General features: G+C 44.9%; 1 protein-coding gene across 8 annotated transcripts in view; it reads right to left on the bottom strand.

Annotated features, from left to right (window-relative positions):
- The window catches only part of LOC138299904 (membrane cofactor protein-like), a 439,137-nt gene that overhangs the window by 291,114 nt on the left and 128,460 nt on the right, over nt 1-19,563 (bottom strand). For all 8 annotated transcript variants that reach the window (XM_069238611.1, XM_069238612.1, XM_069238618.1 and 5 more), the window contains exon 5: nt 33-215. In XM_069238611.1, the coding sequence (XP_069094712.1) occupies nt 33-215 (183 nt within the window). The remainder of the gene's footprint in view (nt 1-32; nt 216-19,563) is intronic.

Genomic DNA, 19,563 nt, shown 5'->3' with positions numbered 1-19,563 from the left:
TCATAAAAAACAAGTGTTTTAACTTTGCTTACTTTTACATGTAGGAGCAAGGTCACTCCAGGTTCCATTCGCAGTACAAGATATTGTTGATTTCCCAATTAGTGAAAATCCAGGGTTGCAGGTGTACACAACTGCACTTTGATACATAAACTCCTCCCTGTCAACATCAGTGTGTGTGCCATTTTGCAGATCTGGTGGTTTGAAACATACCACAACTAAAGAGACAGAAAAATAAATATTAGGTTGGGTTTATACTGTATAAAAAGATAATCACAGGTTTACCAATGTAACATACTCCGCTCCAACTGGTTGTGTTTTACCTAGCTCTGATTGTGGTATTCATTGATAATCAGAAAAGGTCAAGTTACTTACTCAAATAACATAGGTCCTCTCAATCCATTGGACTATTTAAACACCCTATTATTTTGTAAAATCATTTTAACACATTGTGTCAATATGTCGAATAATAACACTCATGTGCTTTGCCATGGTGCGCTTCTCTTGTGTGTATCTCCACCCATTCAAAAGCCAATCTTCCATCTCCTATTTTGCTGCAACTGAGGAGGGCCATCCAAATGGTGAGGCAAAAATGTACCAGAACAAAGCATGATAGTAGAATGGCTTTGATACAAGGGACATGTTGTTCAACTTCAGGAATTTGTTTTTCTTTGTGCAAAAGAGACCCTCACTTAGGTCTTTGATCATCTGATTCGCAAACTCATAGGAGTAGAATTTGACAGAATATGTACATTTGAACGTTTTTAATGTTGCAAGGAGCAGCAAAGCTAAATTGTTGCCTAGAGCTGGTGTTAATGAGTTACACAGATGAGCCCATCTGACTATTTGCAGACAGAAAGGCATATTGTGCAATGTTAATGCAGTCTGTAAAGTGCTGGTATACCCAGGGGTCTGGCGCTGAGGTTTCATCTGAGAAACGGTAAAGAACACTCAAGCTAAACGCACTGGTCTGGAGGACTGGGCAGGTCAGCTATAAATCCATCACAGACGATATTAAGGCTTGTTTAAACAGCCATGTTTTCACGTCCTTTCTGAAGGATGCTAGGTCATACTTAGACTATGGCTGGGACGAAGAGAATTCCACTCTACCAACAAGGCTAGAATAGAGGACCGTTTTCCTGAGCACCTTAAATCTTGAGATGATCAAGAAGTGGAAGAGTTCATGGAGTAGAAAATTTTAAACATCTTTTAAAAACAAAGCTAGGCACGAACCTATGCATCGCCTTAAATACCAAACAGCAGATTTAAAACTGCATTCTTGTTGTATATATAGCAATTGCAATTTCTTAAGTATAGGGGTGGCTACAGAACGTTGAATCATCTGGAACTTGGCCAAATCTCCCTTGGTTAAGCCGTGAAAGATGTGAATGGCATAGATCAGACAGGATCCAGTTACTGCTGGTATAGTTTTTAGGTGTTGATTGAAAAGTATGCATGTAATTTCCAAATCTTCCTAAAGGTACAAGTGCATTAAGACGCAAAATAATTAATCTTAGATAGTAGGTTGTCAGTTACTCCCAAGCATTTAGTGGCCATTTTGTGTTTAGGAAGAGGTCCAGTTTCATAAGGCCAATACTGCCCGGTCCAGAGCCCTCAATGCTCAAGTGTGTACTTGACTTCCAAATAAATATTTTAAGAACTGCAGCCATGGATACTACAAGAGATGTTCCATCAAGGGCAGATTGGCTGATTTTAGGTCAATCTGCCCCCAAGGGGGCAGAAACCACTAGGCACCTGGGATTTCTTTTTTGGCCCCAATGTCACACAGGGGGGGCGACCCCGTAGTCAAGGGTCTCTCCTGGGGGGTTGGGGGGGCAAATTTATTTTAGCCCATTTCTGCCCCCCCCCCCTCCTGGGGCGGCAGAGCTAGAGGCCAAACTCCACAGGTAGGCACTTTGCAAAAAACACCTCTGTTTTCTGTGAAAAAATATGTTTTGTCCACGTTGTGTTTTGGGCCATTTGCTTTCGTGGGCGCTAGGCCTACCCACAGAAGTGAGGTACCATTTTTATCGAGAGACTTAGGGGAACGCTGGGTGGAAGGAAATTTGTGGCTCCTCTCAGATTCCAGAACTTTCTGCCACAGAAATGTGAGGAACATGTGTTTTTGTAGCCAAATTTTGAGGTTTGCAAAGGATTCTGGGTAACAGAACCTGGTCTGAGCCTCACAAGTCACCCCATCTTGGATTCCCCTAGGTCTCTAGTTTTCAGAAATGCACAGGGTTGGTAGGTTTCCCTAGGCGCCGGCTGAGCTACAGGCCAAAATCCACAGGTAGGCACTGTTTTCTTTCAAAAATTTGGATGTGTCCACGTTGCGCTTTGGGGCGTTTCCTGTCGCGGGCGCTAGGCCTACCCACACAAGTGAGGTATCATTTTTATCGGGAGACTTGGGGGAACGCTGGGTGGAAGGAAATTCTTGGCTCCTCTCAGATTCCCGAACTTTCTGCCACAGAAATGTGAGGAACATGTGTTTTGTTAGCCAAATTGAGGTTTGCAAAGGATTCTGGGTAACAGAGCCTGGTCTGAGCCCCGCAAGTCACCCCTCTTTGGATTCCCCTAGGTCTCTAGTTTTCAGAAATGCACAGGTTTGGTAGGTTTCCCTAGGTGCCGGCTGAGCTAGAGGCCAAAATCTACAGGTAGGCACTTCGCAAAAAACACCTCTGTTTTCTTTCAAAAAATTGGATGTGTCCACGTTGCGCTTTGGGGCGTTTCCTGTCACGGGCACTAGGCCTACCCACACAAGTGAGGTATCATTTTTATCGGGAGACTTGGGGGAACACAGATTAGCAAAACAAGTGTTATTGCCCCTTGTCTTTCTCTACATTTTATTCTTCCAAATATAGGAGAGTGTGTACAAAAGACATCTATTTGAGAAATGCCCTGTAATTCACATGCTAGTATGGTCACCCCGGAATTCAGAGATGTGCAAATAACCACTGCTCCTCAACACCTTATCTTGTGCCCTTTTTGGAAATACAAAGGTTTTCTTGATAGCAATTTTTTACTCTTTATATTTCAGCAAATTAATTGCTGTATACCCGGTATAGAATGAAAACGCACTGCAGGGTGCAGCTCATTTATTGGCTCTGGGTTCCTTGGGTTCTTGATGAAGCTACAAGCCCTATATATCCCCACAACCAGAGGAGTCCAGCAGACGTAACGGTATATTGCTTTCGTTAATCTGACATTGCAGGGAAAAGTTACAGAGTAAAACATAGAGAAACATTTATGTTTTTTTCACCTCAATTTCAATATTTTTCTTTTTCAGTTGTTATTTTCTGTGGGAAACCCTTGTAGGATCTACACAAATGACCCCTTGCTGAATTCAGAATTTTGTCTACTTTTCAGAAATGTTTAGGTTCCAGCATTGGTTTCATGCCCATTTCCGTCACTGACTGGAAGGAGGATGAAAGCACAAAAAATTGCAAAAATGGGGTATGTCCCAGTAAAATGCCAAAATTGTGTTGAAAAATTGGGTTTTCTGATTCAAGTCTGCCTGTTCCTGAAAGCTGGGAAGCTGCTGAGTTTGCACCGCAAACCCTTTGTTGATGCCATTTTCAGGGGAAAGACCACAAGCCTTCTTCTGCAGCCACTTTTTCAATTTTTTTTTAAAAAAACATAATTTTCCCTATATTTTGGCCAATTTCTTGGCCTCCTTCAGGGGAACCCACAAAGTCTGGGTACCTCTAGAATCCCTAGGATGTTGGAAAAAAAGGACGCAAATTTGGCTTGGTTAGCTTATGTGGACAAAAAGTTATGAGGGCCTAAGCGCAAACTGCCCCAAATAGGCAAAAAAAGGCCTGGCACAGGAGGGGGAAAAGGCCTGGCAGCGAAGGGGTTAAGGAAAACGGGCTACACTTAAAAAAAAAAAAAAAAAAAAAAAAAATGCTTTATTTATAAGCAGTCACGAACATGGAGGTCTGCTGACTACAGCAGGCCTCCATGTTTGCGAGTGCCCATAGTCGCTATGGGGCCGCAATTTGCGACCCACCTCATTAATATTAATGAGGTGGGTCTTTGCGACTCGCTATTTGGTTATTTGCTACATCTGGCCCCTAGTGTGGATACTCAATGCCCCACTGCATTTCAAGTCATGCAAAGTCTGACTTTGGGGGTGTTAAACAATATTCATCCATGTTAAGTAAAGCAAAAAGAAGTATCAGCGGGTTCTACATTGAAAAAAGTGACATGTACATTTATCAAACTTCACAAGTCAGTTATTTTCGTTTCAATTTTATAGGCTCTATGAACTGTTTTATAGTGTACATGACTAATGACAATCATATGATTTGACAAAAAAGTACGGGCCAAATTTTTCCAGTCATTCACTGAAAGTAAATCACACGCATTATCACCTTGGTGTGCTGCAAGGTAGAATAGTTTTATTCTGCGTGCCTGTGATGGGCCGCTGTTACACATATTCTGTATATACATTATCAAACTGCCTTCGGGGGTCCGTGGCAATATGTCAGTGGGACCATTTAGCTGTGAGTAAGAATGCTGATCATGCCACTTGCTTCTTTTTGCTCTCTTAGTACGAATGTCCAACATGGTATCCTGCACTAACATGTGTACAAGTAGTCTGGCTATTCGTAATGGACCGGGGTTACTTATGTCCCAGTCAGGATCTAAAAAGGTATGAAAAAAATCATCAGTCATTCTCATGCTTCGGACGTGGAACTGAGTGGGGTCGTTACACCCCAGAATTTCATTGCGATTACAAAACAGATGCGAGTTCTGAGTACGGCATGTAGATATATCTCAGCCAGCCTTCACCTATAGAGTGTCCTGCTTTTGTGGTTACCACATAGATTGCAGTGGTTGCTTCTCTGTGTCTGGGTGTCATACTGGAACAGACTAAGGTGACAAACTGTACCGGATGCAGGGGTATTATGGTATCTGGCTTAATGGATATGCAGTAGCTACACAAATATCACCAATTTTATTATTTATGTGCTGGGACACTACTCTATAGTGTTGTACATGCTTTTTTCGTGATGTGGAAAAACCTAAAATTGGACAGAAGCCAGATTATCAGTTTGTTGTGTGGTTGAAACCTGTAACCGTGTAGGTCAATGTACACCCGGGTGTGTGTGCGATATGAATGCAGATAGATGCAAACCAAAAATCATACCAAAGGCGTTTTCTGGGGCAACGTAATGATACACTGCCCTAACCATTATTACTTCTGTTAGATCTGCAAGTTCAAAAGCAATAATTACACATAACAAATCTCAATGACAACTTGTCAAGATAGGTAATTTCTGAAATGGCTGAGAACGTGTGTGTCTGTCAGTCAATGCCCTGTCAATAATGAGAGTCTGTCTCTTTTAGGTAAATGCTGTTGGCATACCTTAGTTCATAGATGTGGCGAGCCAAAAAATAAATTAGCTGCTGTACCCAAGGCTTCTGTGTTGCAAAATGGCTTCTGCTCTTTTAATACGCCCAGATTATTTTAGTTTTTTTGATCACCCATTTTTTTACTTTTTACTGTGAGTGAGTCTCGCTACATGCGTCTCACCCACGGTAAGCACACAGTAAATGACCTGCGAATGTTCACTACCAGTAACTGCCTTTTAAGATATGGCTGCTGCGACACAGCTAGAGTAAGGGGGACTTAGCTTGTTACAAGTGTGCAAACCAGTGTGGGCTACATGTGTGAGACTACGGTCATGCACAGTCTGGTATCTGCACACAGGTAGCCTGGCGCAGAGAGGACTCTGCATGGTTACATGGTGAACTTCAATAGGCTTCATAATATTACTGGGCACTTCTAGGTAAAGTGTGATTTACTGTTTTGACTGCAGCAACACTAATATAGATAGGGGGGAATCTGCGTTAGAGTGCAGTTTTATTTCCGTATAAAGCTTACAAAGTCCCATGAAGTAGGAAAATGGGGTAGAAAAAATGCACAAAGTTCATATTTACAGTTTGTGGATAGTACATGTACATCTTATGGATCATTCAAAATTGACATATTTCGCTGGCTTGGCTCAGAATCAGAGTCCATGCTTTTTGCACCCTGTTGGGCCAAGTTAATCACTCTACTCTCCAGCAGCAGAATCAAAGGCCTTCTCACACAAGATGAGTAATTAACAGTGCTTCCCTAAGCTACTGGGGAGCAAGGGGTGGGGATCAAAATCTGCAACTGTAAAGTATCTGTCACACTGTACCAGGGCTCAGGACAACCCAGGCCCACTAAACACAGGAGGGGGTCCTCATTGAAGTTTTGATGGGAAAGGCCCCACAGTGATATCAGCGAGGAGCAAAGCTTAGACCACAAAAGCAGATGTGACCAGTGACTCTTGGATGATGCATCCTTGAAATGGCACAGCAAGCTCTGCCAAAGGGTTGGGAAAGGGCTGGAGTGTCAATGTAGCACCCTAAGACTGACGAGGGGTGCTTGGCATCCAGAACATGAAACTTGTACTGGCCAGGGTCCATCACATGCACTTAAAATGGCTGCTCTGTTCACTCACTATGTCCTAGGTTTGGCATGGACACAGTAGGGGCACATTGCTCATGCAGTTATGCCCTCACATACTGTGTAGTGCACACTGCGTTAGGGCTGGAAAGGCCTGCCAGAGGGCTGTCTTACCTATACTGCATGCAGTGGGTAGTGGACAAGGCACACAGGCAGTGTGCCAGCTCGAGTTTGTCTTTTGGGATGGCATCAGGACAATCTGCCTGCAATGGCAGTGCTTGGTGCACCTGACTGCATGGCCCTAGAGGGTGGCATAATCAGTGCTGCTGCCCTCCGGGGCGTACCCTTGGTATCCCATGCCCTGAGTACCTGAGTTCTACTTGAAAGTCTATTCCCTGTAGGGAAATGGACCACCTAAGCAGTTTGGGGTTTTCACCTTCCATCTGTTGTAGCCAACACATGTTGCTGTACTCACAGTATCAATAAATCGGGGTACACACTCAATGAATAACTAGACCAATTGGCAAAAATACTTCAGATTTTCATAACATTTTTAAGACCAAGATCTTCAAAATTGGGTGAGTAATTTTTCACTTCTATTTTTTTAATTTTTAATAACGTTAGTCATTTTGTGCGTAATTACGAACCATAGGAATCAATGGAGGAATACTTTGAAAATTCACAGTAAATCAGGCAATGTGTTTACCAATGTTTCCTTTTGCAGGTAGGCTAAGGTTGTTGTTGGGTACCCTGGTCCAGCTGGAGAAATTGAGGCGACTCCCCATTCCAGAGGGAGCAGCTGCAGAAAGTCAGTGGAGTTGGTGCCAGGCCACTGCAGGGGCCCCCCTGCAAAAAGACTGCACAGGTGGACTTAAAGGTAAAATCTGGTGGGTCCCCTTGGACCATTAAGGCACAGCTGGATCTTCGGTGCAGGGCACAGAGTGGCCAGATGCAGAGCGAATAGTTGAGCCAGGAGCTGTGTGCAAAGGTGCACATTGAAGCAGAAGATAGGTTTCTTTGAGGGTAGCTTGCAGGTCAGCAGGGGCACTCTGGTGGGAGGTCCAGGTGGTACCTTAACTCCCTTGACTGGGGCTTCTTTCTGGTCCTTTTTCAGTCCACAATGAACTGTCCTTCTGTGTGTTCAACATGAGGTGACCAGTACCTGGGGCTATTGCACAGTCTGGCCACTGGAGGCAGCAGTGCCACCTAACTTTACACACTGGTAGGTCTTGTCCTCACGGTCTGAATAATGAAGATAGCTCTGGGTGCGGTGTCCGGTTTTTTTGTCAACAGCCAGTCAGTGAAGTGGCCTTCGCTGGGCTTTGGTTCCTTGGTGTTGCAGAGTGACACCTTCACTCTGGAAGGATATCTTTGACAATGTTTAAAGAGTGGAGGTCCTCTGTTTTTTAAGAGTCTGTCTGATGTCCAAGCAACCCCTCAGCAGCGATTGTTGAGTCCTGGGTGCAGCAGAGAGGGTTTGGTGCCTTTTCTTAATGCAGCAGGACTTCACTTCCTGAGCCTTGGGTCTTCTTTGTTGCTGGTCTTCTTTTGTCTATGTAATTGGATTTCTTGGTCTGGGAATACCCACTAAGTACTGTATTTAGTGGGTGTTTTAGGGGGGAACCTGGAAGTGACCAATGGGCCATCTACCTTAGGGTGGCTACACCCACTAAGTGACCTCTTCCTGCAGGCAGAGGTCACTTCCCTACCTCTGATTGGCTATTTTCCTTCCATGCAAGATGGTGGAAAAAGAAATGCAGGGGTCACCTTGCTTGCAACACCTTAGAGGTGGTACATGTCAGGACCGACCACTCCAGTACTTTTTCTGGTTCCCGGCAGTTGCTCCCCCCAAAAGTGGGGGTTTGCAATGGGGGCAGCCATCTGCTGCTAGCAGCCGGCCTGGGAGTTGGGTTTCAAGGGTGGTAAGCCCTTTGAAGCTTGCTAGCAGGACAGTGCACATTCCTGAGGGAGGGGGTGATAGCATCTCTGTTGTGGCGCTGTTTTAGTAGTGTCTTTGGACATGCTATTTTAGCAACTAGGCCTGTGCTTGTTCCCTTTAGCCTAGTAACATTTTATTCTGCTTCATTTTAGAATCGGCCACATTCGGGGTGAAGTTTTATTTTCTTTATCTAGTTGTCCCTTCATCTAGGAAAGCATAACATTTCTTAGCACAACATTCTTTCACACTGTGCTTTCATCAAGGCTGCAGTGAGATAGGATTGTCGGCACAAGTGATACACTCTGGCCCTCATTACAACCGTGGCGGTTGGTGTTAAAGCAGCGTGAAGTACTGGGTTTTTCAGAACCCAGCGGTGCCAGGGAATACACCCTAAGACTTCGAGTCCTTCCTGTTTCAGACTACAGAAACACAGAGTCTTCTTGGTGAAGTCAAAGATCTTGTTTATTGGCTGCAGCCAGTAACAGGTATCCTAGAAGTACAACACAGTGTATATTCTCAAGAGACTGCTCCTCTTGCAAAGCTAACCTTCTCTTTTATACAAAATATAATGCTTTAGGCAAACATTCCTTATTTTACAGTTGACCATTCACATATTTTCACTACAAAGAAATAGCAGGTTTATGATGACAAGCCCATATTCCAGTTTGTCCAGCCCTCAATCAATTACCCAGCAAGGCTTAGTACTTTCATCAGATATCGACGGACCCCCAATATAAACGGGCACCTCCTCCTTGTAAAGCAAGTCATAAAGAAAGAAACAGGGACAGGTGTGTGTAAGATTAGGCATGGTTTGTGTGTGATGAAAAGTTTATGATGTGTTGTGCCTTGATACTAATCTCATTCGGCCACTGGGAAAGAAACTGGCCGAACAGGTTTGGCTTCAGGCAGTGGAGTCAGCTTGGGGTGAAAAGAATGCGAGGAAACAGTAGAAGGAGGTATGGGCTGTGTAATGGGTGCAAATGTCACTTGAAAAGAGAATAAAACATATCCTATTAAAAACGTCATTACACTAAGCAACATGAAAATACATAATATCAAAAATCATTTCTTTGTCATTATTATACCCATTCTGGCTTTAAAGTCCATCTGTCTGGCAGGTCTCTCATTCTTGAAAAACTCCATCCTCTCTAATTGCTGCTCGTGGTGGTAGTGTGTTCTATGCTAGGGAATGCTTCTGTCAGTCCAGGGCAACTCCCTTAGACCGACCAGAACTGTCGACCTAACGTCTTCAGCTGCACTCCAAAGACTTGGGCAACCACGACCCTACAGCTTAACCCGGATGGCGGTTCGAAAAGAAAAAAAAACAAAACTAAGAAAGTTTCTCAGATGAGAGAGCCGCACTTTCAAAAAATAGCAAAGGAACAGGAAAAAAATTATTTGTCCTTAGTTCTTGGTCTCAAATTATAATGGCTTTTTCCAGGTACTGTCTGGTTCTGGAACAAGAGTTCAGGCTCTGTAGTGTTCAATCGAATTGACGGTGGCACAGCTTCTTGCAAATTGTTGTCACTTTCTTGTTCAGAAATTGTTCCTTTTACACGTGCATCGCTAAATGGCAAAAAACGAGGCACAGTCTCAGTCTCAGAGTCAGCAATCCCCTCCTGGACCCACCGGTCGTACGGTAGAGGAAAAGGGACCTTCTTGCAGTGTACGCCGTGGATCCAGTTCTTTTTCCCTTCCACTCGAACAGCTGATCTTGTTGAGAGAAGGACGAGGTAGGGGCCGGTCCAACAGGGCTGGTCATTCTTTGTCCGCTGGAAGTTCTTGACCAGTACCCATGATCCAGGATCGATAAGATGTCCTGGAGCTTCAGAGACCTGAGGCAGAGTATTGTGAACCTGTTGGTGTAGAACACGCAATTTAGCCGTCAATTCATACAAATAATCAAGCAGTACAGGGTGTTCGATCTCACTGAATTTTGTTGGTCTTGGCACTCCCCATATGTTGGCCGGGTGGCCAAACACAATTTCATAGGGACTAAGTCCCACTCGCGAATGCACAGTCATTCTTGTTGATAGGAGTGCTAGAGGCAGAGCGTCAGGCCATTTAAGACCAGAGCTCGCTTGTATCTTTGCCAACTTCAGTTTTAGCGTGCCATTATAGCACTCTACTAGTCCAGCTGATAGGGGGTGATTTGCAGCTTGGAATTTTTGCTGGATACCTAGCCCTTCACATACTTTTTTCATCACTCGACCCACAAATTCACTCCCATTATCACTCCAGACCATTCTCGGCATTCCAAACCTAGGGAAGAATTCTTTGGCAAGGACTTTAGCTGTGGATAAGGCAGTGTTGTCTTTTAAGGGATATGCTTCTACCCATCTTGAAAAAGCACAAACAACAACGAGTACGTATTTCAGATTGTTGCACCTTTCCATGTGGATGAAATCTAGCTGCAAAACCTCGAACGGATACGTTGGAGGTGCAAAATGACCAGCTGGAGTTGGGGTTCCCCTACCAGGATTGTATTTCAGACACACCATGCAATTCTTGACCACATTCTCTGCACATTAAGGAATTCCAGCATTTTGCCATACTCGAGCCAAAAACTTACAAATCCCTTTCACACTGATATAGGCCATTCCATGAGCCATTGTCACCACTGCAAGCACATACGCATCGGGTAACAACCATCGCTGATGTTCTGACAAGTCAACCCAACAACCATTCATCCAATTTACCCGTACTTTCTTTCCACACACTCAACTCTTTCTCTGAAGCTTCAGCTTGAATAGACTTCACACCCTCTATCGTATCTTCACATATTCCAACGTCACCAACCCATCTTGCGGGGCCTGCAACATACATTCGATTCATCACATCTTTTGCGAATTCGTCAGCAAATGCATTGCCACGACCGACATCATCAGTAACCTTCTTGTGTGCACTGCATTTCACAATCGCAACTTGTAATGGCAAGGTCAGTCCCTCAAGAAGCTCATTCACCAACTGACCATGCTGAATTTTAGTTCCATGCGAAGTCAGGAACCCACGTTCTTTCCACAATCGTCCAAAACTATGGGCCACACCAAACGCATACTGGCTGTCGGTATATATGGTCACTTTCATTCCTTTCGATAACACACACGCTCTCGTAAGTGCAATCAGCTCTGCTGATCTACTCTCCCTTTTGTTTCTTCTTCTGTCCTAAGAAAACAATCATGTTGTTCAACATCATCTGTTTCTACTGAAATTGGCAATAACGTGGCTGGATTCAACGTATTGCACCTCTTTATGTGCACATGACTCGCTAACCGTGTCAACTCGTAACCTGACAATCGAGCACTAGTTAAATGCTGTGTCTTGGTCCTGTTTAACAACGTGTCTACTGCATGTGGAACCATCACAATCAACATATTATTCATCACTAACCCAGCAGACTGTCGAATAGAAACAGCTGCTGCCGCTGTGGCTCTCAAGCAACTCGGCAATGCTTTAGCTACCGGATCCAAAGTTGACGAAAAATATGCGCATGGGCGCTGCTTGTCTCCAAAAGACTGTGTCAGCACTGACAATGCACAACCCTCTTTCTCATGGACATACAGTGCAAAGGGCTTATTGTAGTCAGGGGTACCCAACACAGGAGCCGAACATAATGCATTACGCAATTCGGAAAAACTTTTCTGACAATCTTCAGACCACGGAACGGGGTTCGGTGTATCTTTATAGGTCAATGCTACCAAAGGTTTGGCCAGCAAAGAAAAATTCGGTATCCATTGTCTGCAGTATGATGTAATGCCCAAGAAAGCACGTACTTCTCTCTGTGTCTTTGGCACACTCAATTTTGCAATTGCCTGAATTCTTTGAGGTCAGTTTCCTTCCCTCCTTCGATAAGAGATGACCTAAGTAGGTCACTTCTTGTCGACAATATTGCAGTTTTGAAAGGGACACTTTGTGATGTAAATCAGACAAATGACGCAACAACAACAAGGTGGCTTCTTTACAAATCTCTTCAGTATCTGTAGCGACTAGCAAATCATCAATGTACTGAATAAGGGTAGCGCCGTCAGGTAAAACAATTGCATCAAGCTGTGTTTTTAAAGCCTGACTATATATTGATGGACTTTCACAGTAGCCTTGTGGAGTGCGTTTGAAGCGGAAACTTCGGCCTCCTAAACTGAAGCCAAAAATATCCCTGCTCTCCTTTGCAATCGGGATGCTAAAAAAAAGCATTCTTTAAGTCAATCACCGAGAACCAGGTGGCGGAAGCTGGAATCATAGTCAATATGGCAGTGATATCAGGAACAACTGGAAACTGTGGCACAACTATTTTATTTACCTCTCTAAGATCAATCACGAGCCTGTAAACAGGTGGCTTAGAGGGGTCAGTACGTTTCAAAACAGGCAGAACAGGACTATTACAAACGTTGCCTCTTGTCTCTTCAATTACATCTTTTTCAATTAAATCATAAATGATCGCTAGCAACAACTTTTCACCTTCACTAGAGATCTTGTATTGTTGAATGCGTGGTAATTTAACATTGGTTTTCAATGTCACAACATAAGGCGGTATTTCCAACAGACCCACGTCATTAGGACCAGTAGCCCAAATGGTATCAGGAAGAAACGACAATTTGGTCGGAAGTTTATCCTTTGACAAATACATTGGAGAGACCATTTTCCTACCCAGTGTAAGTTGTACTCCCGAAGGAGAACAATGTAATGTCGCAAACAATCTTTTCAACAAATCAAATCCTAACAAGTTTTCACCACAACCTGTTGTCAGAATAAGGGGTGCTTCCAATTCACAAGGTCCAACAGAAAGGGACATAGGACTAGAAATCGGGTTTCTAACCGGGGCGCCAGAAAAACCTACTGAAACATTCATCTCGCCAGACAAAGGTGCGCCAGGGAGTTTTGAGTGCATAATAGAACTCTTTGTAGCACAGTATCCAACAGAAAAGGCTCGGACACACCTGAGGTAATCACCTTAACATAAGGTCCATTCTGATCCACTGGAACTAAAAAAACTCCCTCTCTTCGTCTATGGCTGTCCTAGCAATTATTACCTTCCAGATTCTCATCTTCTGCATAGTAGTCGTCAGCATAGTACTGAGCCGTCCTACCAGACGCGTTATATTGCTGGTCAAAACTATTAATTGAGTTTTGAGACGGAAAGGAACGCGTGTTCTGGGGGAAACTTCCACGTCCTCTACCTCTAGGAGCTTGTTGAACACCTCGACCTCTTGCGCCAGAAGCACCATTCGTACTCTGTAACAAAATAGGACAACTATACTTGAAATTACTCTCTTCTTTACAATATGAACAATGATTGGGACCTACAGGAACACGTGGTTGAGAAAACTCGAACCTTTGTGAGTTTCTCTGGAACTGTTGAGGTTGCTGATAGTTACTCTGACCACCACGTGGCGGATACGCCTGTTGTAAAAGAACCTTCGTCTTTAATTCTTTAGTTTTCTTGTCTGCTCTATCCTTCTCATCTTTATCCCTATTTTCATAGTACTGTGCAGTAGCCAATATTTGTGCTGAAGAGGAAATGGCCCAAGAACTCTCTGAATCCTTCAATTTCTTACACAGCTCGGCAAGCAAATTGTGCACAAACTTGTCAACAAACAACCGTTGACCACCTTCTGTACTCATATCTAGACCACTGTGGTCGATAAATGTTTCCTCAAACCTGGTGAAGAAATCAGACACTGTCATCTTTCTTCTGCTTACACGCAGACAATTTATCCCAATTCACACGTATCGCAGGCATTAAAGTCTTCATGTAAGTAATGATCCTAGCAGGCAGTTCTGCTACCAAAGGCTCAGGCTTGGCACCACCAACTTGTCTATCATTTGCAGCACTAATATTAGCCCATGAGTCACCTAACTCTTGTGCATGATCTGTATGGCGAATCAATCCCCACAAAGGCTGTGGAACAACATTCCCAAATAACATGTCTATGTCGGCTAAATTCATAATGCATGAGTCTGCAGTCTGCCTGATCCCCGTAAAAACCCTGCAGGGTATTATAAGGAATTATCACAAAGTCTGCTTAAGGGCTAAAACTTCAGCTCGCTTCCACGGAACATGTACCCAAACACGCTAAAAATTAGCTGGGACAGCATCAATTTGATTAGCAACACCAGCCGCAACGGCGTCCTTCCATACCGGAGGGACTTCTCTCATTGGGTACGGTCGCACCATTTTTTTTAACAGAGGAGTCATGTTGGAACAATGACTGAGAAGGATCCTTATTCCTAAAGGACAAAAACGTCGCAACTGCTGTCTCAACATCCGAACCCACAATCGTGCCCTTTGCAAACTCAAACCGTACACGGCACAAGTCAGGCGGATTTGTTTCCAAATCATTATCTTCCAATTCCTCACAAAGGAAAGCACACATTTTCTCAAAAACGTATCTTTGTTTCGGTGCTTCCCATTGGTGGAAGACATCCATAACAGACTCTACATCGTATCTTAAAGGGTAAACAACCCATTTACGTGCGATACGGTCAAACATTGCTCTCTTTTGAGAATTAGGCAGTTGACTACGCGACTGCTTACGCTCCGAATCTGGGGTCACACCAGACGACCCAAAGAGAGGAAATATAAGGCTGGCAACAGTATCTGTCATTCTCTGTCGGACAGAAGGAGAAGTTGATGAAAGAACAGGAGGAAAAACAGAGGGAGGCAAGGCAGACGCAGAAGCAGACGCAGAGGCAGTATCAGGAAGAACACCAGAAGAGGCAGTCGATGTAGTACATAAAGTCGCAGGAGGTACAGATGGAGCAGGTAGCGAAGTCGGCGGCCCTTGAAGGGGCTGCGCCATAGTAGTAGGAGCCAACTGAAAAGGAGCTGGCGGCTGTGGAAGAACCTGACGCACAATAACCGGAGGTTGCACAGCTAAAGGTTGCGGAGGTGCTGTAGCATTCTGCGCATAAGGGGGTGGCGAACTCAACAAGTGTGACATTAAAGGATCTTTCTCAAGTTCTTTTGCTGCATCTTGCTGAAGAAGCGGAAGAACTGGATAACATTTATCGGTCACCATTTTACGTTGCCTGTGCAACTGCTCATTCATCTGTTCTTCTTCATCATCTTTAAACTGCATGGCAGCTTGCATTATCGAGATACCCTCTTCCCTCTTATTTCTCTTGGCTAATTTAATTTCCTTCTGTTTGGCTTCCTTACGCCATAGGCGGAAAGAGTCAAACATCGCCGGCCGGGCTTTCTTCTTAAAAAGTTTAACCTCCAGATTATTCAGAATCTCTGTGTCAAAACTACCATATTGGGGCCATTTCAAAACTCCATCTTTCCTGGTGTATCGGATCCATACTTGATTATATGTGAGGGGGCCTATGCCATGTTTCACATATAGTTCATAGGTTGGAGTTCCAATCGGAGGAACCGGACACGAGTCCTCCAATCGGGAATCCCTATTATAACCAAGACAAAACAAATTTCCATGTCTGCTAAGACCAGGCATCTTCGCTCTCCAGTCTAGCTTCAAACTTCAAAGGATTATCGAATACGATAGCCTCGTGAATACACGAATCCCTCGGCTTTGGTACTTGCAAGTTCCAAATCAAAGATCCCAAGGTAATACCAAACTAAGAACCAAACTAAGGACTGGGAGACGCTCCACTTATACTTAACTGAGGTATCGATGACGTCACCAGAAGACTCGTTTATCGTTTCGCTCTACCAAATCATCAAGGGTCCAAAACAGGGGGATAGTCAGGGCAGCAGTCCTTCGTAGCCGTCGGAAAGCGGGGAACCTCGCAGCAAAGACTTTCGGACCACGTCGACATACAGGGGTCGATGAAGTGGCGGCCTCCCTCCAGAATTTTCACACGAAGCTCCTCACGAACCTCTGGCTTGGACTGGTATCGCTGAAATCGCCCCACGTTGGGCGCCAACTGAAGTACTGGGTTTTTCAGAACCCAGTGGTGCCAGGGAATACACCCTAAGACTTCGAGTCCTTCCTGTTTCAGACTACAGAAACACAGAGTCTTCTTGGTGAAGTCAAGGATCTTGTTTATTGGCTGCAGCCAGTAACAGGTATCCTAGAAGTACAACACGGTGTATATTCTCAGGAGACTGCTCCTCTTGCAAAGCTAACCTTCTCTTTTACACAAAATATTATGCTTTAGGCAAACATTCCTTATTTTACAGTTGACCATTCACATATTTTCACTACAAAGAAATAGCAGGTTTATGATGACAAGCCCATATTCCAGTTTGTCCAGCCCTCAATCAATTACCCGGCAAGGCTTAGTACTTTCATCAGATATCGACGGACCCCCAATATAAACGGGCACCTCCTCCTTGTAAAGCAAGTCATAAAGAAAGAAACAGGGACAGGTGTGTGTAAGATTAGGCATGGTTTGTGTGTGATGAAAGGTTTATGATGTGTTGTGCCTTGATACTAATCTCATTCGGCCACTGGGAAAGAAACTGGCCGAACAGGTTTGGCTTCAGGCAGTGGAGTCAGCTTGCCCAGGTCACAGAGGAGTCAGCAAAGGTGTACGTGTCCTTCAGACTCGTTTTCAGCATTAGACATTGGCCTATGTGAGGGCAATCACAAAATGGCTGTCGTTTAAATGGAACACGAGGGTTCAAGACGGAAACTCTGATATTCGGGTGATTTTGTTACCCGAATATGAATACAATGCTTGTGCATACTATTCTAATCATTCTCGGTCTGCTGATACCAAAATCGTTGTGAATCAACGATGTTTATAACACGGGTCCAGAATTTTCAGTACCATAAGTGGTAATACTGCCAACAGGCCGGCGGTAAAAAAAATGGGATCATGACCATGGCGGAAACCGCCAACACATACAGCCACTTTAACACCGAATGTACCGCGCATCCCATCACAACCCGCTAATCCGCCAGCTTTTCTAGGGCAGTACCAACGACATCAGACGTGTTAGGTTTACGGGGATGCGCGGTCTCAACCCTGTCCTCTCCAGTGTTCAACCCACTGCTGCACATTTGTAGTACCCAGACTATGTCCTCATTGGTTGTTCCTTCCTGCGGCACACCGCGGCTTTTCCCATACCCCTGTGGGAGAACTCCTCTCTCTGCAAGCACCGGTCGATGGTGGTTGCGCTGCAACTACCACCTTCCTACCTGCAGGGGCTCTGCTGTATGAACAGAACCACAAATCCCAGCATGCTATGGCGGCGGCCATCTTGGGGTGTGGCCGGTTTATATATACCTGCCACACCCAAGCAAAGACGCTCACTATTCTGGAGTTTTCCTGGAGAGAGCAAGTTCGGTCTTTTCCCAGCACTCTTTCCCTGAGGCGGAGCAGGAAGGCAAGCTCTATGGGCAACGAGTGGTCGAACTCGTAGTGGTGAGTCCGTTCCATTGGGGTTTCCCCCTGCAGCTTTTGGCTGCACCTGCTTTTTGGAACTTTGCTTCTCCGCACCTCTCGGCATTTCAGAACTCGGAGTGAGTTTCTGGATACAGTTGCTATTACCCGAGTTCATTAGCAACACAAAAGGATGATGGACGGAGTGCTGACAATGCAAACACTCACCCCCAGTCACAGATCTGGGTTTAATCCATCGTTTTTTTGCTGCCCATGCCATTCCAGTTTGGACCCAGCCATATGCAAATCAGTCTTGACCCTGCTCCCCATGGGAACAGTCCAGCCCGAACTGCCAGGCCAGGTCTTCTCTGGACTGGAAACAAGCATCCTGGGACCGGTGATTAAGAGTGATCTCGGATGATCAAACTCATGTGTTCACCACCCCTGAAGACGCTTGGACATGGATGCATGCCAAAGGCATGGCACAAACCCAGGAGGGGGCAGGAGACGGTGATGCATGGCTCACATCGCTGGCATGGAGGAGACCCAGGAAGTTCTCAAAGGCGCAACCCAAGGAAATACAAGCTGCGGCCAAGAGAGCAAAAGTGTTGAAGGAAACAATTTTGCACACGCAAAACTCCTTCGGTGTGCTACAGGCTAATCTAAGTGACCATACGAACTCGGACTCTGCTAGTTCTGACTCAACGATTTTGGAGGCGCTGAGGTGTCTGAAGCTCACACCCAGATCTGCAGATGCACTGTGATTGTCCAGAGGAAAGAACAGTGGAACTGCCTCATTCTTTCTTGTGCTCCACGGCATTACAGTGGAACCTTGAGACAGTGGGGCCGAGTAAGACAGGAATGTCACTGCCTTTAAATATAAGTATCAGCTGGTTAGCCCACTCTTCCCGTACACTTGTAACATACAACATTGAGCCCTGAGGGATTGAGCAGCTAGGCACCCTGGGAGCACTGGTACGCTTACTTTCTGCTTCAATGTTGGGGGGGCCCCTTACAAGGGCCACCTCCAAATATTACCATGACTCCCCAGAAGTTATCCATATGGATACAGTTTTCCACTGTTATAAGTGTGCTGTGTTTTTTGCTGTCAAGGATGGCAGTTAGAAAAGTGCAACTATGCCACAGTTTTTGGGGGTTTGACTGGGTGGGTAGAGGGTGGGAATGATTTATGTTTACTAGGTCTACCTAAATTGCAAAGTATACTATTACAGCTGTTAGTTTACAGTAAATCTCAGAAATGGAGCAGTCCAATTTGTGGTGGAGCTGAAATCCGGAACATAACACACACACAAATATTTTACAACAGGATGCGATTCAGGGTGCATTCTGTGTTATGCATGACTACAACAATCACATGGAACGTGCGAGGTATGGCAGCGCAGGGCAAGAGACACCGAATTTATACTCACCTCAAATGTCAAAGAATACACATTGCTATCCTACAGGAGACACACCTATTGGAGGCTGATTTGGGTGCACTGAGGGGGCGCTGGGGAGGACAAATTGTAGGCACATAATTTTCTGCCTATGCAGGAGGGGTATTGGTGTGGATAGCACAGGGGGTTCCGTACGTTCAACACACCGACAGGATAGATCAGGGGGGGCAGATATGTGGTAATAGAGGGACAATTAGATGGCAGACAACTCACAATAATAGGGATCTACGTCCCCAACAGCGCGTTGACTGAATTTCTACATACACTGACACCAGCATTTCTGGTGAATCCCGCAGCGCAGGCCGTGTTGGGGGGGGGGGGCGATTTTAATAGCACACCGATATATCGATGGTTCGATCGATTGATACCACCTCTAGGGAGGCTGACATACAGGAGCGTCACTAGCCCACTGCATGGGCGGGAGACATAAGACTGCATGA

Source organism: Pleurodeles waltl, chromosome 6 (assembly GCF_031143425.1).
Source record: "Pleurodeles waltl isolate 20211129_DDA chromosome 6, aPleWal1.hap1.20221129, whole genome shotgun sequence".
Classification (NCBI taxonomy): domain Eukaryota; kingdom Metazoa; phylum Chordata; class Amphibia; order Caudata; family Salamandridae; genus Pleurodeles; species Pleurodeles waltl.
The sequence above is the reverse complement of the archived record's forward strand: the minus strand, read 5'-3'. Positions and strand labels throughout refer to the sequence as shown.